This window comes from Nestor notabilis, unplaced genomic scaffold, assembly GCF_000696875.1.
Source record: "Nestor notabilis isolate BGI_N333 unplaced genomic scaffold, ASM69687v1 scaffold29949, whole genome shotgun sequence".
In the NCBI taxonomy this organism is placed as follows: domain Eukaryota; kingdom Metazoa; phylum Chordata; class Aves; order Psittaciformes; family Psittacidae; genus Nestor; species Nestor notabilis.
This window is the reverse complement of record NW_009942925.1, coordinates 1-22,854: the sequence shown is the minus strand read 5'-3', so window position 1 is coordinate 22,854 and position 22,854 is coordinate 1. Positions and strand designations below refer to the sequence as shown.

The 22,854-nt window shown below is 42.7% G+C and overlaps 1 protein-coding gene across 1 annotated transcript in view; it reads left to right on the top strand.

Annotated features, from left to right (window-relative positions):
- The window catches only part of LOC104411258 (leucine-rich repeat-containing protein 7-like), a gene marked incomplete at both ends in the record, with an annotated part of 36,553 nt that extends 13,815 nt beyond the window's left edge, over positions 1–22,738 (top strand). Inside the window, 8 exons of the mRNA XM_010021639.1 lie at positions 5,201–5,270; positions 7,195–7,292; positions 8,000–8,123; positions 12,825–13,025; positions 19,236–19,358; positions 21,220–21,331; positions 21,643–21,823; positions 22,595–22,738. Coding sequence (XP_010019941.1) covers positions 5,201–5,270; positions 7,195–7,292; positions 8,000–8,123; positions 12,825–13,025; positions 19,236–19,358; positions 21,220–21,331; positions 21,643–21,823; positions 22,595–22,738 — 1,053 coding nt within the window. The remainder of the gene's footprint in view (positions 1–5,200; positions 5,271–7,194; positions 7,293–7,999; positions 8,124–12,824; positions 13,026–19,235; positions 19,359–21,219; positions 21,332–21,642; positions 21,824–22,594) is intronic.
- Between the last annotated feature and the right edge of the window lie 116 nt (positions 22,739–22,854).

Here is a 22,854-nt window from a genome sequence, read left to right as displayed (position 1 = left end):
GGTGGGTCAGTGTTTGGAGTCCCCCTCTAGTGCGTTTTTAATACTATGGTTTCAGCTACTACAGACTTTTGCTCTTGTTCCGTGTCTTCTGAAGGCCCTCATCACTGTAAGATGGACCCTGCTGATTTTAATTGACCAGAAGCTGATTTAGTTCCAGGACATTCTTCAAATATTCACATTAGAATTCCATTTTAACCAGGAAAACAGACTCCAGCTTTTCTTTCCCATGCCATACACTCTAAGGCTGTACCTATATGTCCCATCTCCATAGCTGGGAGTCCTTTCTCCTTTGATCTTTACAGGTCCAAACCTCTTCATCTCTGGGAAATGCAATACTCTGTTGTCTCTACACGCTAAAAGGCAGTGATGGGTTGAATTCTGACTTGCTGAAGGTGGAGCCTAAGGAGGGTTAGTGTGCAAACACCCAGAGCTTGGGGAGCTTCACCCTTTGCAGTCAGGGAAGTTTTGACTTGAGATACTTGCAATGCAGCTACCTGGAGGTTCATCCTGGCCTTTGCCAGCCATAACACTGTCTCCAGTGCTTCAAGAACCAAGGCAGCATTTGATAAGTAGTTGTGCAATCACTACTTGTACAAAAGATACTGAGACCTCCAGCACGTAATGAGTCCCTGGGGGTAGCTGCTTGGATTCGGTCACTGATAAGAGTACACATGGGATTCATTCAAAGAAAAACGATGTCTTACCAGTAACCGGTGTTCTTCACAATGTGTAGTCCACATATACATTTGTCTTCCATCTGCTTCTCCTCTCTCCTCAGAGTCCTTCCAGGTATGAGTCCTGTGATTGAGAGGTAGAATTGTTAGAATGTACATTTGGGCTACACTTCTCAAAGAGCATCGGTTACTGGTAAGTAACCTTTCTTTTAGTTTTAGATTGTGCTTAAAGAAGAGCTGAAAGAATCATCACCTTTCTGTGTTTGCACTGCTTCTGTCCTGGGGTCAGAACTCAGTTACTGCTCTGAGTCTCACCCACAGAAGTCAGACAAAAAAAGGTCCTAAGGTGACATGATCCATTCAAAACAAGGCTGTTCCCTGGTGTACCTCTTCTTTTTCTGGCTAGATGTTTAAATTATAAAGTATTGCTTATTGCCAAAGAGGCCATGTATATCCACAGTGGTTTCGTGAGCAGTATGTTGATGGGTTAATATAAATCATGCTCTTTTAAACTTCCCCACTCTGAAAACGCTGTTATTACCAATTTGCTGAGAGCTTCCTTGGAGAACTGTCACAAACAGCAACTGTCTCTGGGCTTGACTGACAGACTGGGAATGCTGCTTGTAATGGTTAGTTTTCAACATGTTTGCACGTGAATTTTCCCTGTTTGGGTTATTATTAAACATTCTTTCTGAATGTCACCAAAGTATGACATGTGCATCGGTGAATCTAGAAGGTATTTCCCATAAGCTCTTCATACATTTGTGTTGCTCAAAGTAATAACCAGGGGAAGCTCTTCCCATCCTGTGAGCTGGATTACTTAGGACATAACAAAATTAAATGTAGTACCCGGTACAGATGTGAAGTGGGTTATTTTACAAAACTATGAGAAAAAGTATTATTATCAAGAAGGAGAGGTTAAAGTTATGTCCATCAGGAGGCTTCAGTAAAAGCCAAGACCACCTTTGCCCCATGAGACCCCTCAAATATCAACATTTGGTGGTTGTTAGATTTACACACCATCAATGACATTTTCGTTGCTTTGCCTGTGTCCCGTGAATAATATTTTTTAAGTTTTTAACCCTTAAGAACTTAACAAATTATGTGAAAGATGTGATCTAGGATTAATGATGGAAGGAACTGTAGTTAAGTCCTCACTCTAGACCAGCATAACAAGGCTGATGTGTAGCTTCTCTGACGTTGTGAAGTCGTATGGTACAGTGGTTTAATGTTTAGGGGTGGCATGTCAAAAAGGGTGCTGGGTTGGGTTTGGTTTTATTCACCTGAGGACCTTCAGGAGACATTTCTTCTTTCCTTTTCTCATAAGAAAGCATTTTCTATGTGATGATTGAACACTATAAATGAACATTGGCATTTCAGTTGTTTCCAGACTGTTACTGTGGAGAGTTGTTTCCCTGAAAAATCAGTTGGTGCATCAGGGTTTACCTTAAAAGAAATATTTTTATTAATAACTTTAAAACTTTCACACTTACCAAGGTCATATGTGATTTTACCTGTAGCTTAACCAAATTAATATGAACCGTGGAACCCCAGACTGGTTTGGGTTGGGAGGGACCTTAAAGCTCCTCCAGCTCCAACCCCTGCCCCGGGCAGGGACACCTTCCACTAGAGCAGGTTGCTCCAAGCCCCTGTGTCCAGCCTGGCCTTGAACACTGCCAGGGATGGGGCACGCAGATAATCTCTACAGCTATTACGTTATCAGCTCTTTTTACAGACTAGTGTAAGAGATTGCAAACTGAGTTATTAGTGATTAAAACATTGCAGAGGAATGGAACTGTTGCTCATGCAGGGAACATGCCAAGCAGGCACCTCCTAGAACTGGTTTGATTGTCCTGAGCAACCAGAGATACTGTTTTCCCATGGACTTTATGTTTCAGGACACTATTGGGCTGATGCCTGAAGGAGGGTGGTGGGCTCTGTGGCCGTGTTTCTGTCCATCCTGTTCCCCATCCTGACTGCTGCCCTTGATCTGTCGAACCTTCTGGTAGAGAAATGGCCCCATGGAAAGGTCCCTTATTCAGTCTGAGTAAAATACCAATCACAGTAAGAACGAGTCAGTTTGGTACAGCCTAGTTTGCCTTCGATGTGTAAGTCAATTTGATTTGGCCGTCTTCTTAATTAACTGTCTCTGCACCAGTTAGAGTTTTATTTAGTTCTGGGAATATATTTTCCCTTAGATTGGTAAAAACAATGTGATTGTCCAAGCTGTCTAGTGAGAAGTTTCAGCATTTCAGCATGAAAGAAATGCTCTCTGTTGAACGGCACAGCCATAAAGTTTCATTTCTCTGTACTGACTGCAGTCATGTGCAAGAGCAATGGAAGCAGTGCAGATTAATTGCTTTTTTCAATTACAGATGAATATTTCTCTCTTCAGAGGAGGCCAAATCCTTCACTGAGGATGTGTGAGTTAGCTCTTAGGAATCAGCAGGTTATATTGATTTATGGCAAGTAGGATCTGGCCTAGAGGATGTAGAAGCAATCAACCTACGTCCATGCAAAACTAATGTTTGAGATCCTCTGTAGCTGTGGTATATCCTTGTTTTGACTGATGAAGGTGGAAAAACATTGATGTATTGCCCTTTCATGGTTAAAGTAATGCAGTGTAAGTGCCAGTTATCATGGGCCTTGTTTTGACCTCGGGTAGAGCATGAAATCACTTGGCAATTCAGTTGTTGGCGAAGGTCAGAGTGTTCGCATGAGCACTGTCAGTACAGGTGAGGGAGAGATGTTCCTACAGGACACGATTTAAGGAGCAGTCTTAGTTTTCAACACCAAATTGCAGTTAGACAAAGAGGGTTGCCTGGGTTGAGCATTTTCCCAAACCAGCCATGATTTTGAGAACCCTCATTCTTTGAGCTCTCATTGGAGATTTCTTCCTTTAAAGACTCCTTCAAATCTGGCCTTTTCAGATGTTGAAAATCGGCTATCTAGGCTTATTGGCAAAGAAGAATTAAAAATAACTAATTCTGTGTTTTGTTTGAGTATGGAAATGGAAACCAGCTTGGAGATCCCCTTCCCACACACCATTTCTGAAGCAAGCTCAGCAGCTTGGCTTCTCCCTTTGGTACACACTTCCCAACTTGAGCGTGTTGGAACCACCACCAGTAACCTCTGTAGATAAAGGCTTCTGTCGAGTTTTGAAACTTATGTTACTGCTACTGAATCCTAAAATGTACAGAAATAACAGTATCATTTGAAAGGCAAAAGTTCTTCTCTTTTTATACAGAAGAAAAGCTCTGCATTAAACACATGGTTAAACACTATTTAAGCACCTTTATGTTAACTATTAAAGCTCAAACTTGTAACCTTAATATATTAAGAGTGTCCATAGTGTGCTGTTCCACAGCAGTAACACTGAAATAACACTGTCTTCAGTGGTAATAACTTTGTGGCAAAAATACACCTACAGATTCCATAATGAGCACAGTTCCAAAGCACTGCAGAGCGGCAGTGGCATAAAAGCTGGTGAGGTGCTTATGTCCCAAAAGTATGGGTAGGTTTTAATGTGCAGAAGGCTGCAGGAGTGGTGGTGGTGATTTGGTGGTTGATGGCAAAGGATTCTGGTGAGGGTGCCATGCACGTGGGGCAGCATGTTGCCGCCTTTATCTGAGGTGTGAGGGAACATCTCTGCAAGAGGTTTTCTTTCCATAGCATTCCCATTTCCATAGCTTTTTTCCATAGCATGGGGTGTCTGACTCTCAGGAAAGGGCTTTTCCTCTTCCCTTGTTAAATCACATTTAGGTTTTGTCTTTGTAGGCAGTCCTCTGGTTAGTCTGTTTCTTCGTACAGTCCTCCAGCTCCTTCAGCATCCCTAACACAAAGATGGGACAGTGTCAACGTATGGTCAGGACACTCGTGTTGGTATAGACCAAGAAGTAAAAAGAACATGCTCAGAATTAGCGGGGAAAACCTGAGTGAAGTTTCCACAAGGATTTAGTCATTCTGTCCCCGCTCCCACATTCACATCACTTTTACAAAATGCATTTACATGTATAACTAGCATGTTAATTTTTTTACTGCTTCTTTTAATTCTGGCATTCAGGTTCACTCGGAATATCTATAGTATTGTAATCTTTTTCCCAGCATTTCTGCAAAAAGGAATTTTCAATAATCTCAGAGTATTTCTGTTCCAAAGTGTAAATGTCCAATAAAAGGATTTCTGTTACCTGAAAACTGTCAGGTCGTCCTGTAAGTGTCCCTGGGACCAGGACTTTTCCTGTTTGCTGCATTAGAAGCTGTAACTTTGGTTACCTTACAGCCAAGGCAAAATATCATTCTCTCCTCAGTACTTTTAGGGTATGACATCAGTAGTTTTAGGTTCCAAATGTCACTCTTAATGTGGAATGCCTTTAATAATCAGTTATATTTTCTTAAAAAGTGAGAGCAAATAAAGAGGTGAAATCACAGCAATCTCAGTATGGTCAAGATAAACATGCAACATACAAAGCCTTAAAAGAAACTATAGTGAAAATGGATTCATGTGGTTCCAATATTATCCTTCACAGGCTGAAGAATTTACCCTTCACTTTTACTAAACTCAAAGAACTTGCAGCTTTGTGGCTTTCTGACAACCAGGTAATGACTTTGGGTACTCATGTTTTCCTCAGTAACTTGGGGTCTTAGCCAGGGCTGGAGATGAAACCTGTAATTTAATACATGATTGTAGGAGAATTTTACAAGTATTTGCTCCCAGTTCAGCTTTATACTTTTGTATCAAGGCCTTGATTCCTCTGGCTGCCATTTATCAGCTTGGAGAGATCACCTTTGCAGGATTTATTACTCACATCTAGCTAAGCTTCTCTAAGGCCAAAAGTATCAAGAGAATGTTTTGTAAATAGAAATTCCAGAGGTAAGACTTAGTTCTCAACTTGTTATTAGCTTGTTCCATCCTTTCCTCCATCTATGCCTCTGTTCTTGTCATCTGCCTTTTCCCTTTCCCTGTCCATGCTCCTATTCCTGCATATTTTAAGTTCTATTAAAGTCAGTGGGAATTTAAACCTGTAAAAGATGCACCAGAACTCTTAGGCTTGTTTTGGACAAAACTCCCATTTAAGTTCCTTTTACATTTAAGTTTGCTTTTCTTTGTTCTAAAGGGTTTGGCTTCACACCTATATGTTCTTTGGATCCTATTTTAAAACAAATGATGTAGCTTCTGCAACACTGAGAAATGTAACAGTTCAACCAGCATCTCAGCACTGAAATAAGTCCTGGCCCTCTCCAGGATTGGTGGATAGGATAATTTTGCACTCCATAATTTAATCCTAAATGGAGAAAATCCCCGTTTGTACCAAGACACGTTAGAGATTACCTAATGGTTTTTAATAATCTCAAAAAGGTCTCATAATCTCATTGTTCCCACTTTGCAATAATGCTTATAGTCAGATATTACACCTCTTTAACTGCAGTTGATGAGGTTAATTCTTCAGGGGCCAATTATCATGCTACCAGAAATGAATCTGTCCTTTTATCCACATGAAAAAGCCCTCATGGAAGCAGAGCCCAGCAGATGGGGACATTCCTTTGTCCAGACATCAGATGACATTCCTGCTGACTCCTGGCCAGGACGCACCATTCAGCCAGGCTCTCACATCACACCAAAGCCAAGAGCAGGGTAGTCAGTAGATTTACACTGGTGCTGCTTAGTGCACTGCTCCTTCTGTGTACTTCTTAATTCTATAGCTAAGCAAAAAATGTTAAAGCTAAAGGGAGGGGAGACTAAATGGAGACATAACAGAAAATCCCAGAATCCCAGACTGGTTTGGGTTGGGAGGGACCTTGAAGCTCCTCCAGCTCCAACCCCTGCTCCGGGCAGGGACACCTTCCACTAGAGCAGGTTGCTCCAAGCCCCTGTGTCCAACCTGGCCTTGAACACTGCCAGGGATGGGGCAGCCACAGCTTCTCTGGGCACCCTGTGCCAGCGCCTCAGCACCCTCCCAGGGAAGAGCTTCTGCCCAAGAGCTCATCTCAGTCTCCCCTCTGGCAGGTTCAAGCCATTCCCCTTGTCCTGTCCCTACATCCCTTGTCCAAAGTCCCTTACTTCAGCTGATGTAAGACACAGCAGTAACATCTGGATATTCAGAGTCCTCCATGTAAATTCTCCAGGATCTTGCACCAGTTTTACCCTCAGATGAACTAATAACTGTCATGAATTTTCTCCTTGTTAGGCCTGGCTTTAAATAGATCGTAGCCGCAGTGTGGGTGTTTAACTGTAGCTGCAGCTCTGCTCCACTGGTCCTTCAGCTTCCTCCATGGAATGACTGAACGTGCAGTCAGTATTTCTGGTAGATGGGGTTATTCTGTTGATCCTGGTAGGAATTCCAGAAGTGAGGAATGGGAGAGGAGGCTTTTCCACCAAAGTAGTACTTGGATTAGTCCATAGAGAAGTTTGTTTTTATGCAGAATTGTAGTTAGTCTTGTATTATCTGTTTATCAAATGCTAAATCCCCTCTCCACACACATGCTGTGAATTAACAGTTCTCTGTTTTGCCTTTCTGCGCAGTCCAAGGCTCTCATTCCGCTGCAGACTGAGGCTCACCCCGAAACAAAGCAGCGAGTACTGACTAACTACATGTTTCCTCAGCAACCCCGCAGTGATGAAGGTAAAATGCCATCAGCTTTGCTTGCAAAGGCAGGAGCAGAGCTAGTGCAGATAGCAGAAGAAAGAACAGAGAGAGGGAGAGGAAGGGGTTTCAGACCCAGTTCTCTGTGTGTGTGTCTCTGCTGACACACAAAGCCGGTGGTCCACGCTTACCAGGCTCTGTTTTGTCATACCCAAAGGAATCCTGTTTACAAATCCTTTTTTCTGAGCCCATCAGATTTACATTTTCCTGAACACTTCTATATTTTCAGCACAATGGCTTTGTAGAAACAACCTGAACTTGGGAATTGAGTGTGCATGGGACAGAAATGCTAATATATGCCTTGCTGCCATGCAGGTGGCCAGAGCCAGCTCAACCTGCAGGGACACTGGACCCATCTGAGGTTGCTGTGGGGTGTCCAGCTCCAAGACGTGAGGTTCAGAGCTCTGAGCCGAAGGGAATTGAGGGTTTGGCTCCTCACATACCTATGTCAAGAGAGTTTTCATACATCACTCCAGATCTGCCACGAAACCCTGATGCTTCCCATCACTCTCACTTCAGTTCTAATATTAAACACTGTTTGTAAGGGTTTATGGGTTACTGCTTTTACTGCCCCCTCAACAGTTCTAGAACAATAACCCAAGATGACAGGATCAACTAAGAACATGTTCTTTAGATCATTTCCAATCTTCTGCTGGGTGCACTAATGGCTCTTTGCAATTTAACTGTAGATTTCCAGTCAGACAGTGATAGTTTTAACCCTACTTTATGGGAGGAGCAGAGACAGCAACGTATGACTGTTGCCTTCGAATTTGAAGAAAAAAAGGAAGAGGAGGAAAATGCAGGGAAAGTTAAGGTAAGTTCTATTTGATTTATTCTGGAATTCACATAGTATGGACAGGGTCCAAGTTACAGATCTTGGATTGAGCTGGTTTTGAGTTCTAAATACCTAGAAAGTACTCGTCACCGTGTTTGAAGTACAGCAATTGAGGAAGAATAGAATGTCTGTTCTTCCTGAAGTCCACATCACCAATTTCTGCTTTTGCTATTGCTGTCTAGGCAGCAACACTTTGATTTCGTACATCAGCTCAGGTCCATAGCCCTCATGTTGGGTTCCTGCTGTGCAAGGTGTTTTGTCATGAAGACAAAAATAACACAGAATGTTGGGAGACTTAGAATTCATGTCCCACCACCTAGTTCCTGAGAAATAATTGGATCACACAGGGGGTTCCATGTTCCTCTCAAAGCCAACGGGATCTTTGCAGCTTCATAGGGTTACACAGGAATGTGCAGTGGAGAGAGTCTCTCATCAGGTTTGTAACATACAAAAAATGAAGATCAAAACATGAATATCCTCCTCCAGTGAGCTGAAATCAATGTAATTCCAGAGGTTTCAGTAGAGCCCATAATCTGTTACGTTCTCAGGACATTGTCAGGATCATCTCCATGTACATGGCATGAAAATTTCTATTTCTTGACTAATAGAAAGGAATAACCCTGGATCAAATACTTAAACACTGCAAATTCTTACCTGTGGGAGGATACCCAACATCAAATGTATTGCCAGGGACAAAAATCCTATGAGGATTTTCCTTTTAAATTTAGCAATGCCGTTATTAGGAGTTATTTAACATCCTGTTTAGATCTTCTTGGAAATTCTGGATTTTTCCTTTTTAATATTTTTCCTAGTTAGGAATTCTTGTCTGACTCTTGTAACCAGAGATAATGGACTTTGCTGCTTTAGTAAAGCAGAGAATGAAGCCCAAACACAACCTTTGCCTCACAATAAAGAGATTAAACTGAAATTGTACCCCAGATGAATTGCAGGTTTATGGGTCATAAATGGAAAACAGCATCTGGGAATCTTTCTAAGATGATAGAAGAATTTAATTGTATTGTATGGTATTTGCTAGTGTTACTTTAAATATTGGAATGTAACGTATGAATTACATCACTTAGCCATTTGGGGTTTAATATATTTCAGAACACTATGAATGGCTGAAGCAAATGTTTCCTCTGAGTAAACTGTTCTTGTAGAATAACTAACTCCTTCCTCCACTGAGCTGTTCCCCTACATCAGTTCAAGTGCTGCCATCTGCTGCATGGAGAACAGGGAAGCAGAGAGACAGCACCACACTTCCAGGTTTCCTAGAAACAGGACCTAGCAAGAATAGCTGCCCTGTGCCCATGCTGTGAGCAGATGTCTCCGTGGCGTGATCCCAGGCCCCGCGCTCTGTTCTGGAGCTGTTGGGGGTGCAATGATGCTCTGGTTGTGGTGGTTCTTACCTGTTCTCCCTCTCATCCGTAGGGAGCAGGCATAAACCAGTGTTGTAGAACATGTGTTGTTTCTGGATGAGATGCTTCTATTCCCACATAAAATCCAATGTTCCTCTCCTCCAAAATTGGAGAATCATGGAATGGTTTGGGTTAAAGGCACCTTAAAGCTCCTCCAGCTCCAACCCCCGGCCACGGGCAGGGGCATCTTCCACTAGGGCAGGTTGCTCCAAGCCCCTGTGTCCAATCTGGCCTTGGATAATGGTCTTAATGTCTTCTCATCAGTCCAAACCACTAAACTTTGCAGCTGATGTTATACTTATTGCTTATAAATGAAAAGCTAAGCAGGGAGCTAGGACCCGATGAGGTATTTTCTTCTGTCTGTGTACCTTGAACAGAGCTTCTCTCCTCCCTGGTATCTCACTGTGTGTACACCAGGTACCTAGAAATACCTGTAGTGTATAAAAACTGAAAGTAGAGAACTAATACTGTTCAAAGCTAGGAAGCCTTGCCAGGCTGTGAAAGGAAATGATTTCCCACTGGAGGTGTGTCTGGGATTTTCCCTTTCATGGAAAAGAGTCTTGTTGCCCAAGCCATGAAAAAACGACCTCAAAATCAGCTACTGTTAATAAGCTAGAAATGCTTATTTGCATCCTTCTGGTGTGTCCATGCTCTTTCCCAGTAGTGTCAATTCAGCTCTAGATACAAATGAGCATGAAGGTGTTGTAAGGACTTGGCTGAGCTGTCCACCAGCCTGTGTTTAGGTGCATGGGCATGAACTAAAGCTAATTGCTGGAACCTTCTGAGAACTTAGTGTGCGTCACACCATCCAGGTGTGGCCATAGGTCACAGGGAGGTTTTACCAGGTATGTTCTTAGCAGTTTTACCTGACCTTTATGGGATGAATTTGAAGGTTAATTTAAATTATCAATAGGCAGTAACCACAGACATCAGTAGTATTTTATAGCATGCATAGTTCTCACTTTTCATCTTTCCTAGTTAAAACTGAACTCTCAGCCAACTATAGGTTCAAACAGATTTATTTGGTAACTGAAATTGTTCAGTAATGTCTTCCATCAAGAATTTTGAACTTGAAATTCTCTTTCAGGGTCATGCTCCTTTTGATGTAGCATTAAACATGCAGGAGTTGTGTTGACAGGGAGTACAGATTTCCCCTGTAATGATAAGTCTAAACCAGTGATGAAAATATCTGCATTCAGAGGATATCACCTTCCACCACTGCCTCATGAAAGATTTACTGTTTAATATTAATACAGTGATACCAAACTCTTGCTGAAATCCCTGCCTATGACTTGTCTATCTCAGGAAAGCCTTTCAGTTAATTTTTCCTTGCCTAGTACAAGTGAGAACTTGCCCTGTGAGTTGGCTTTTAGCTGGCTTTGTCTGCAGACCTTACCTTTAAATCACAGTCCCAATGCTGGAAAAAGCAGTCGCCTCATTAGGCCACATGGAAATACGATTTCTTTCAACCGTAAATCAACCAGAGCTTTAGTAACACTTTACAGACTTAATTTATTATTTTCTGTTGAAATTCCTTCTTAACATATGGCATCATGGTCATACATTTTAACATTTTGTGTTGAAGTCATGTCAGAATCGATTCTCTGTACTGTTTCTTTGATTGTGGTTCAGAATTGTATTTCTAGTATTTCATACGGTTTTATTTTTCAAATCGATCATGCTTTTGCTTCTAAACTATTCCTATGAACAGACCATGCTCATTGGAACCCAAATTACATTTTCCCTGCTCTTTAGGAATTTAAATTCCAACAGCTATAACAGTGAGCTATCAAAAGTAAGCTCCCTTGGCTTATCTTGCATGCACAATGAGGCAAAAGCTTCTTTGTAGTAAATGCTTTCAAATACTCATCACATGGTAAATGTGGGGTGATTTCAAATTTCACAGCCTCATAATTGGGAGCAGTTATCCTGACATGCACTGGGAGCTGGACGTTTACTCCACTGAAGGATTCTGTTGCATGTCCACCCCACATTCAAGCTCTCAGAGAGCAGTGGGCTCAGCCAGCACCAGCTGTGTTTCAGCTGACTGTGTGTGGTGCCCAGTCCATGCACCCAGCACGGGCTTGCTGCTCCGTAGGGTGGGCTTTCTGGTTCCCCTGTGAATCCCATGTGAAGCCACAGCCATCTGTCACAGCTTGGACAAAGGTGGTGCAGATAGGACAGGTTCGCAGTGGGGAGGGCAGGAGATGCTCTGCGGAGCTGAGGGCCCTATGTTGAGAGGGAAGCATCTGCCATAGGGCTCGAGGGACAGACCCATAGGTGTCCACACTCTGCACAGCCAGGCAGCCTTGCCAAGGTAATGCTTTCTTTGGATGTACACTCCAGTTTGCTCAGCACCTCTTCTCATGACGTGTGACACTCAGCAGACAAAATAGGTGCATAGTGCAGGAGGTGAACGGAGAGGTCAGCATCACGAATGTCAGGTTTCCTGCTCGGATCGTTGCTGACGTGGGCATTTGCTGCACCATCTCCTCAGAGCAATCTGCTGGCAGTGTGATGTCTTCCCAGGTGATGGGGTGATGACACCCATGAGCCTTCTCAGCCACTCCTCCCCATTCACTCAGCCCTGAGATTTTGGAGATTTTGTCTTCAAATTAGCATTGCTTTGGACTTGGGAAATGTGATGTTTCTCTACTTCTGAGTGATAAAAATTAGAGGCTTAAAATGTGGAGCTTTCTAGCAAACCTGTAGGCCTGTCAGTCACTCAAAGTACTATTTGGGTGACTTTTCTGTCACGTTTTGAATCTGTTTTCTTGTATAAGAAAAGAGTAAGACACACTTGAGTGCATGTATGTACAACAAAGAGCAAATAGCTCCCGGTAGATCAGTGTCTGTTCTCAGCTGCCACAGATAATTCAGATGAATTGAGAACACTGAACGTAGCTGTAATTAATTGTGCATTGTACTGGTTTTCAAAGGTGTGGTTTAATATGTCAGTCCTCTCAAGCAAAGTGTAGAATTAAAATACAATACAGGGTAGAAGATAGGCTTATAGGGAACCATTCCCATCCATTATTTTCTGTCACTGAAATTCCATTACAGGTTGACATAGTGTAACTGAGAGCAAATTTCAGTCCAAAACTCCATGAAGATAGCTGTATGTAACACGTTACCTCAAACAGACAAGTAAAAATTTGAGGGATTTGCACTTAGCCCTAGTACTGTAACCATGGTTTTAGTTTGCATGCTGTTTTCATTTTGTATTTGTGCTTTAATTCTTTTTATGAATGTTCAGGTTGAAATAAATCTAAAACGTTATCCCACTCCATACCCGGAGGATTTAAAGAATATGGTAAAATCAGTTCAAAATCTGGTGGGCAAAACAAGCCATGGAGTACGGCCTGAGAACGCAGCACCAACCGCCAACAGTGACCAAACTGTGAAAGACAAGTATGAGCACAAGTGGCCCATGGCACCAAAGGAGATTTCAGTGGAGGTAATGTAAAAGGATCGTTGTTCCTCTCCAGAGTTCAAAATGAGGTTCTCACGTAACTCCCTCTGGTGATATGCTGCATCTGCTGTGAACTTCCTGCCTAAGAGCTCCTAGTTTCAGTCCATAAAGTTAATGTAGTTTTATATCCAGTTGCTGGTTTTCCCAATACTCCTGAGTTTATCAGACTAAACTTTTGGTTTTAAATCTACTTAGATCTGGATTTATCTATTGATACATAAGAGCACTCTCCTAAATTGTAATGATATGACTTGCAGATTAGGAGCAGAATGGGCCTGATCATGATTTACGTCTCAGACTTCAGTAAGTGCATTTCTGTGTCAGATACGTTGCTGGCACATCAGTTTGTTCCATCTGACCCCACGATGCCATTAGGCTCTGCTGCTTCTGTTCACACTGTGTTGGTGGATAGATAGCCAGGGACCTTGTCAGAAGTGAAGGGAGTCAGCAGGAGTGCTGCTTCGACTGCAGGGAGCTTTAGCTCAGGTTTCCTCTGCACAGAGGGGACATAAACCAGGTTGCAGAATGTAGCCCTTGGTATGTTTGCCGGAGTGGATTGCAGTGTGTAGTAACAACATCTTCATTTCTAACATGAATGCAGTCACTGAAAGGTGAACTCCTGAATACTGCAGTCTTGTGCAAAGCTGCTACAAACAGCTGAAGCTTCATCTCAGAGGGCACCTACTCATTAACATTCACACTAATGACTTACTCTGTGCAGGCACAGTCTGTAACTAAGGGAAATCTCTTACCCTGGCAGTATGCACTGGTAGTTTAAAAGCTTGGCCAGGTCTACAAGAACACCTTGAAAATCTTGATGGAGTCTTTATGTTGAAAAGAAAGAAATGAGGACAAGAAACGATCACATTATCTTGTCACTCCTCTGCTAGTTACACATTATGCTGAATTCATTGTCCTTGAAATATCCCTGGCTCTGGCTAGTTGTGTGTGCATGAGTTTTTCTTCCTCAATTCTCCATAGCCTTAACATGGATTGGCTGTTCTTACATATTCAGCAGCTGCTGTAGCTGCTTTGTCCGTGGATGCTGTTTTATTTACACTGCATTTCTTAGGAAAAAACCCCAACAAAACCAAACCCAGAAGTTTTCCTTCCAGATGGCTTCAGAAGACTTTCTTCACATGTAGGCACAGGATTGATTAGTCCCTCAAACTAAAATACTTACGTTAAATAATTAATGTTTTTATCAAAGTCTGAAATCTGAAATTCCACCACTTTTCCTTTTGACTCTTTAAATCCTTTCTTACTGTGTAAATCTGGCCTTTGAGCCAGCATATGACTTGCGGTGTGAGCATCGACGTGTTCTGCTGTTGCTGCTGAATACATGCAGTTTATTTTGTATCATGTAGCTTTTGAACTTGAATATTCTTAATAGCTTTCTGTAGGTTTTAATTATCCCTGCTGTGAACGTATTATCTCTCTGGAATTCGGATCAATGTTGGCTGACAAAGGCATTAGGTGTTTGGTCTTGTGGCTGTGGTTTCAGAAGGAGGTGACTGTACTGGTTTAGTACAGCCTAAAGTAAATGTTTGATACAGTTCAACTAAATGTTCAGTTGTAAAACTAAGATGTTACTGAGCCACAGCAGAGAGTCCCGTGGGTTCACAGAGCCTCTGTTATGGGGGAGTAAGGAATGAGTAAATTGCAGAAACACCATAAAATACTAGAGTTACTCTGAGATGCTTGTCTTATGCAGTCTGTTTTCTAACACAGAAAAGGGTGAAGACAAATTTCCTTCTTATGTTTTGTTCTTTGATCAAAATGCATTCACTTTTGCAACAGGAACAGAGTCCTGTCTGGTTTTCCTGTGAGTGTTCATGAGCATCACAGAAAGCATTCTATAAAAACAGCTGAATTGCTGAAGACACTTGCAGTAATTCCTGAAGTGCAATTAAATAATGTGATTGCAACTTCCTACTTAATTTCCTACCATGAGCAACTGATGTGAGCACATGACTATTTCCAGCAGATCAGTGAAGGTGTATTTTTCATCTTCTGATATTGTAATAGTGAAGATGGTGGAACTTTTTCAAGATCTTAATATCCCTGTACTCAGTCAAGACTAGTATCATAGAGCAGCAGGTTGGAAGGGGCCTCTAGGACCATCTGGATTAGTTACACAACTACCTCCTCAACTAAAGAAGAGAAAAAAGTGTTCCTGTCATTCACACAAGTAAAGGCACTGGGAAGATGTTGTGGCTGTAAAGCAGGATGCTGCACACATTTGCCTCTCTTTGGCTTCCTGCATGAAGATCCAGAGGAGGTATGGGAAGCTGGGAAAAGGGTGAATGATTTAGTGAATAATATTAGCATGATTTCAGTTGTAACACATTAAATAAAACATAATTAAGCTCCATTTGCTTTGCAGATAATTAGGACACATGATCTCAAGCCTCAAGTTAAATACAGTTTGAAATTGCAGGTGTGTTCTGATGTAGATTTAGGCTGAAGACAGTTTCTAATAACAAGGTAATTTGATTTCAGGTGCAGCGCTCACTTTTTCATCCTCAGAGGCCAGAGAAGCTGGTTTCTTTTCTGATCATTTTTGGGTTTCCTTGCAATTAATTTACACGTCTCTTCACAAAACTGTACCTAAATAAGTAAAGGGAGCATTTGAAATGAGTAAGAAGCTACATTTCAAATACCCTGTATCATCCTCCACCTGCAGTTCTAATAAGCAATTTCTTAGGTAATCATCTATCGAAATAAGCATCTTCATTGTCCTAAGAATGAATGTCCTGATGTCTTTCATGTTGCAAGATGTGGATTTTGAGACAAAAGAAACAAAAGGAAGTCTGGGATAACTCAGTGTGTTGTGTAGCCATTCCATGAGAAACAATGAGAAATATCTCAAATCAGATTTCAATCAAGATCTTTATAGTTTTGATATTCTTGAGATGTATGGATTGAGAAATAAACTGGAAATACTTACATATAACTCTCAACTTTGGATCAAAAACCCCTCTTTTCTAGTCCAGCCTACAGCATTCTACCCTCTGTGTTAATTCCAAGCAGATCTGCTCATACTAAGTAGAAAGGAGAGATTGTTACTCTTGAAGTGGTCCAATGAAGATCCTAGTGCTAGGAGCTACAAAACTGCCACCTGAGCTGTATGGGATCTTCTGAGACCTTCACCTTATCTCAGCCAAAATCAGACCTCAATCCTTCTAACTTCTGACCCTGTCACTGTGTGGGTTTGGGTTGTGGGGTTTGCTGGGGGGGTAGATGTGTGGAGAAGAGTGTCCCTTTTGTTTGGTTTCTAGTGAAAGTTTCACAGACCTTCCTAGAAGATCATCTCGCCTTTCCAGGAAGGCTTCTCTTTCCCCCAGGATGCCTGGCTTCACTTGACTCAGTCCATGTGGCTACTGTGGGAGCCGTTTTCCACTAGTGACATGCACAATGACAGGCTCTCCTGGTTGGGAGAGGAATATATGCTACAGTTTCGGTTTGTATCTGCTTTAAGGCCATGTCTTGATAAGCTCTTTGCAGCAGAATTACCTGTATTTTACCAGGAATCAGAAATATCCTCATTATAGCAGTTTCGGTTTCTCAACAGCACAAAAGATCTTTACTGAGGTTATGCCCTTGGTGCCTTCTTGCCAAAGGAGAAAGGAGGTAATGGTTTCCTCATCTGGAGGGCTAGCTCATAAGAGACCTTCCTTCAGGTAGGATGTCAAATGTCTTAAAGTTAATTTTCAGTTACTTTAACTTCTACCTGACGTTATTTAAGTGTCTGGATTGGAGGGGCATTGTTCAGGGCTGTCTCCAAGATACAGCTGCCTTCCCTAAAAGACATCTCCTGACCCCATGAGGCTACTGCTCTGCATGAGGACGTGGGAGCTGCAGTGTTCTATGTCTGGGAATGGCATCTGTGCACTTGTATACACAGCACGTGGACGTGAGACACATGCAACTGGGTGCAGTTCCTTCAAGACAGAGAGCAGCAGCAGTTTGTTTCCTCCACAGATGAGAAACTGCAATTCACAGATCAACGTGTTGCAACTCAGAGCAGTGCTGAGACTTCTGTCGTCACACTGAAGAGACCACATTCAGAGCTGGACAAGAGCCTCTGCATGGTTTGTAGCTGAGGGCGATGTTAGAGGGTCCTCTGGAGTACATGACTGACGACTGGTCAGATAAGCTCTGTTTATGAAGCTCTGAAGCTTATCTTTGCAGAATCCTGACCATGTCAGCTAACAAGCTTACCCATATGAGATTGAACTACTGGAAATGGGAATTTTCATTCTAAACTTCATCCTTGTAAAGTGAGGACCTCTAACTTTGGTTTCTTTAGTGACAGGTAGTTCTGGTCAGTTCTTGGGTGCATCCCTTTGGTTGTATTTCTGATCACCTGGATAGGCAAGGTCAGCGTGTGCATTCTTCAAACTGCTTGTTGGTCCACCTGCCTGCAAAGCAAAGACACATGGCAGGAACAATCATTATGTCCTACCTGCAGATGACAACTTCTTTTCCAGGATGTCTTTCCCTGTGAATCCCCAAAACTACTGCTGCCAGGTCTGTTCCTCATGTAATTATGTCTTCTTGTGAAGCTCTGTCGTTTGTCTGAGGTTGCTGCTGGAGCTGAAAAGGTGAGAGCTTGCTGCACCAGCGCTGTAATGTTGTGCTGGCTGCTGTGTCACCTCTGCAGGTAGGCAGTGTGTCAAGGTTCCTTCGATCTCACGCTTTCAGGTTCTATATTCACATTCAGAAGTTTTCCTTTCTCCAGTACAGTTACATCTTGTATTAACATCCTGTTTGGGAGAACCTTCAGATCTAATGGCTGCTGAAACTGGCTTTTCTGGAAGCTGCCGCTGCAGCCAGAGATTGGGACACATTGAGGAGCAAGTGGAAGATCCTTCCCTCTGCTTTCTTCTGGGATAATCCCAGGTTTTGGGGTGATTCTCTGCATTCCTGGATTGAGGACTGAGTTTTATTTACATCAGTCTGATAATTGTTAGCTTGGACAGCAGCATGCCCAGCACTGTGGCTGCCTTTCACATGCTGAGCTTCAGAGAGACTCACTTTGTGATGTTATCAAGAGAAGACTAATCAGTGGGACTTTGAAGCTACTGACCTGCAGAGCTCAGAGGTGCAAGTACTGCCACTTTCTGGGCAGAGGCTGTAACGTAAGTGGCTCGATGAGGCTTTGTTACAAAGCCACACCACTAACAGTGACTGTCAGGAAAGAAGCCCATGTCTCAGTCTTGCTTGTATCTGGGGATATTCTGGTAGCTTCTGGTTGCGTTTGTTCGTACACTTTCTGCGATCTCCTTTATTATTTCATTAAAATCTGGACCAAGTAACGTTTGCCTTAATCTACTTACTTCTTTGCTCCTCCAATTCTTTCTAGCCAGCATGTCATTCTTCAGACTGACACAGCCTCCTCCAGCTTAGAAATACTGCCAACCCTCTACATGGATTTAATTGTTCCTCTGTTACAGACCCATCATGAATGGTCCCACATTCCTCTGCCTAGTGTGTGCTGTGCCTGCCCAGAGCCCCCATCCACTCTGCTCCAAAGCTTCATATTCTTTGCAATCAGACTCCAAGAGAGGTTATTTCAAAAATCCCATTTCTCCACATTATAATTTAATGCTCTAGTGTTGTCAGCATGAATAATAGGTGATATTTCTCTTTCCCAGTTACTTTAATGGTTTTCACCATGTATTTTCTCTTGGGAAATAGCTCACCGTATTTTTCTGTCCTCTACCTATATCTTTCCTGTTAGTCCTGATGAACAAGTTCTGACAACACAATTGCATTTATCTCTTCCCTTTGTGCTTGCAACTGGTCCTATTAATAATACTTTTCTTTCCTCTATTAGCGACCTTTTTGTTCCTGAGCTTGTAAGAAAAAAGGTCCTCTTAAACACAGTCGAATTAATGGAATACAATTCTGGTTTTCTACAACATATTTCATTTTCATGGAATATGCACAAACACCAGACTAGTCCTTCCAAAAGTGTATTGATTTTTGTTGGAATAGCTGGACTAGGGGCTTAAAAGAAGAGCAACCCCCAGAAGTTTAACATAGAAAACTACATAAAATCTTGCACCTGAAATAAAAACCTGTGTTCATCGCGCTGCGAAAATGGAACTGCTGGTTCTTCCTGTCTCACAGCAAGTAGGTTTATTTTAAGCTTGTAACTTATAACATGGCACAATGTTGGGGTTCTAGGTTCAAGACAGAGAAATTAAAGAATCCCAGAAGGGTGACCTGTCTGATACAGACAACACTCATAAATCAACTCGGGGAATCCCAGTTGGGAAGGAGGAAGAAGAGCATAAAAAGAGCTCAGAGGTACAGCAAGAGACTTACCACGCACCGTACTTCAGAGGTGCAGAATTCCCCACTGTGAATGCTGTGCACTTTTGTATTCCCCAGAAAGTGTTTGCATCGGTTTGTTGCACTGCACCAGAAGAGGGTTGTGCTGCACTGGCAGAATGCTGTGGCACTGTTTGTAGCTTTAACTTGTATGTACACCACTACTGTCATGTCAGAAATACCATACACAGCACGGGATCTCTGCATGTGAGAGCAGTTTAAAGTCTTGAATAAGACTTTACAAGCCACTGTAAGACCCAGCATGTAGCTATAGTTGCTTAAATGTTAGCACTGAGGGGGTTCATTAGAAGGGCTGTAAAGGTACGTGGTTTGGGATGGTGCTGCCTCCAGTAGAACACCATATGCAGAAGGATTGAAGCATCTGTTGTGTAAATAATAACATACTCTTCAAGGATAAGTCACATGGCAAATGCTTCTGCAAATCCCTGTTTCCACTGTTACTACAAAAAGTAGTTAGTGGAGAGTAAACCTCTGAAAGTTTTCTCCTGATGAGTAAAGCAAGTAAATTTAAATGTTTTGTAGCATTTTACATTTTAGTAATGGGGTTTGGGGTTTGGTACTCCATTTTAAATTGTTCCTCTTTCCTTTATTGACTTTAATCTGCAAAATCACTGGAGTACCTTTAACCACAAAATGTCAGGGTAAAGAGATCCTCATAGTCTCTCCATTAGCGTTAAGTTCCCTCCTAAGTATATTTCTCCTAACCATTGCCTTCCTCTAATGCAGCTAATGATTGATTTTCTCCTTATATCTCTCCAAGACTTATTTACTAGATACTCTTCTTCTCCAGCCTCCATCCCTTTATGAAATCACAGCTCTCATTCCCAAGCAGATGCATGTTTCTCCTACCCCTCCCCGCAAGGATCTTGGCTGCATTGCCACCACTTCCCAGCGTTGCCCTGCCCGTCTCCACCATTCCCTTTCCATTCTACCGACACACACAGAGTGTGTTTCCCATTCTGCTCGTTTGGCTCCCTTTCCATCCCCCTCCTCCCAAGGGCGGCATTACCAGTTACTGCTGCCATTCCTCCAGTAAATGCCACCCCCACCTCGTCCCCCCAAGACACCAATCTGCAGGCCAGAGTCTTTCTCATTTCTGAACAATTCCAGGGATCAGAAATGCCATGGATTCCCTCTTTGTGTCTTCAGTCCCTTCCAGCTATCCTATGAGCCCAATTTAAATGTCCTAATTTAAAATATCTGAGGGTACCTCTCACTTCTACTTCTGAACTTGTTATTTTCAGTGTATATCCTGTTGCTGGCCAGAACAGCAGAACGTTTGTGCACGGCAGCCTTTGAAGGTGCAGATTTGCTGAACTCTCAGTGAGAAGTTTGAAATCTGAGTCATTTTAATTTAGCAAAAAACCTCTTTGGAGACAAGGTCATTTTAGTTAAGCACTGCAGTAGGGACAGCTGGATCCATGGGAGGAGTTGTGCCACGCAGAATGAATGAGGATACTTGGTCCTGAAATAAGTTGTTGTTGTTTGTTCTGGATTTTTATTCATTCCTACCGGCAGCTTGCACTTCCGTGACCTTTACACCATGGAAATGCTCACATGGCCTTGATGTCTCTCACAAGTTCCAGCTGGTTTGTCCCCGTTTTCAGAACGAAGTCGGCACCAGAATTTTTACGTGTATTTGTGTAGGACTAATGAGAATGCTCAGCTGACAGATCAGCATGATTAGACACGACCCGTGTGGAGGGGCTTTGATGTGTTGTCACATTGATGAAAAGAAGCCTGTGAAATGTTTGCTCCTTGCAGTTTGAAGTGGATTCTGGTTCCTATGTTTACTCTGCATTATTCTATTCCCCAGGAAGCTTTTGGACATCCTCCCACCGAGATGAGGATAGGGGAGCTCCGTCCCTCCATGCCAGAGACTCCGTTGTACCCACCCAAACTTGTTCTTCTGACTAAAGACAAGAAAGGTACTAACTTGACTTACAACCTTCTAGATGGAAGTGTATGAACTGTACACAGGTAGATGACAGAGCCTTGGTCTAGGGTGAGCTGTCCCTGCCCATGGTAGGGGGTTGGAGCTAGATGATCTTAAGGTTCTTTCTAACCTTAACTATTCTATGATTCTATGTTGTACACATCGCTCTGTTTGTAAAACATATTACACACGTATTTGTGGACATGTGTATATATCTCCACAGTATCCATTTAAAAATGTATTTTTCTGGAGTTTAGTTGTCAAATGCCACCCCCTGAAGACGTTTGCTGTGTTTTGTTTCAGAATCCACCGACGAGTCGGAAGCAGATAAGATCCATTGTATGAACAACAGCGTTTCCTCAGGCACTTACTCCGACTATTCCCCTTCCCAGGCTTCCTCAGGGTCCTCCAACACGCATGTTAAAATGGGGTCCTTGCAGACAACGGCTAAAGAAGCAGTGAACAACTCTTTGTGGGGGAACAGGTGGGACCATCTTTCTACACAGCTTCTGGTTGCCTTTCATCTTAGGTTGTCGTAGATATCAAAGTGATTGTGTCCTACCTGTGAAGGCATTCAATTAAAAAACACAGTGGCTTTACCCTGGTTTTGCAGAGGTCTGTACAGCAATTCGAAGCTCAGGCTGTGCAGAGTTGGCCACCCATTCGCACCCTGTGTCAGTAACTCTGCAGCTGGTGGTTCAACTCAGTGCTATAACCATGCATTAGAAGTGCCTAGTAATTGAGCTGCAATTACTCTGCTCTCTGTGGTCCTGAGCTGCAGCTGGCTGTAGTTACACACAGACGACAGAGTGCGTGCCTCATTATTGCTGTCCTGAGCCTCACTCTGCCCTGGTTACCCAAGAGCACCACAGCTCTTTGGAAGCTGCCATTTGCACTGACCATCAGCAACCTGGGAACACTTTCGCACCGTAGCAGGAGCACCCTGCCTGTCTGTTCCTGCTGTAAATCACCTAATGCAGTTCCATCCACAGGCTCTTCCCCATTAAAGAGAGGCTGGAGCCCGCTCACTGGAGATGGTTAAACCCTCGGTGGTGAGAACATGCACATACTGAATCTGGTATTTTTGTTAAAAAGAAATAATCATGTAAGTGTTAAAAATCATCTTCCATTGCACTCGTAGAGGATTATTTTTTAAGCAGGAAAAATACATTCAGCTGGAACTCTATGAAGATGGCATTGAAGCCAACCAGGAGTTCTGATGGCCTTGTTGGTTTGTCTGTGTATGTACTTGCAGGATCTGTGCTCCAGTGCAAAACACTGCTGCACGTGTGCCCAAGCAGTGGCACAACGTGCCCAAGGATCATGGTACGATCCCAAAGCCGGAGTATACTCGGGAGAATATTAAGTTGCCTCATGACTGCGTCTTTCTGATGGCTGCGTATGCTCTAATAGAGGGCATTTTATCTTGTTTGGGTTTGTTCTGTTTGTTGCAGGTTGGCCCAGTCCTTTCCACAGCCCCTTGAAACAAAGCCATTGCTGAGCCAGCGGGAGGCG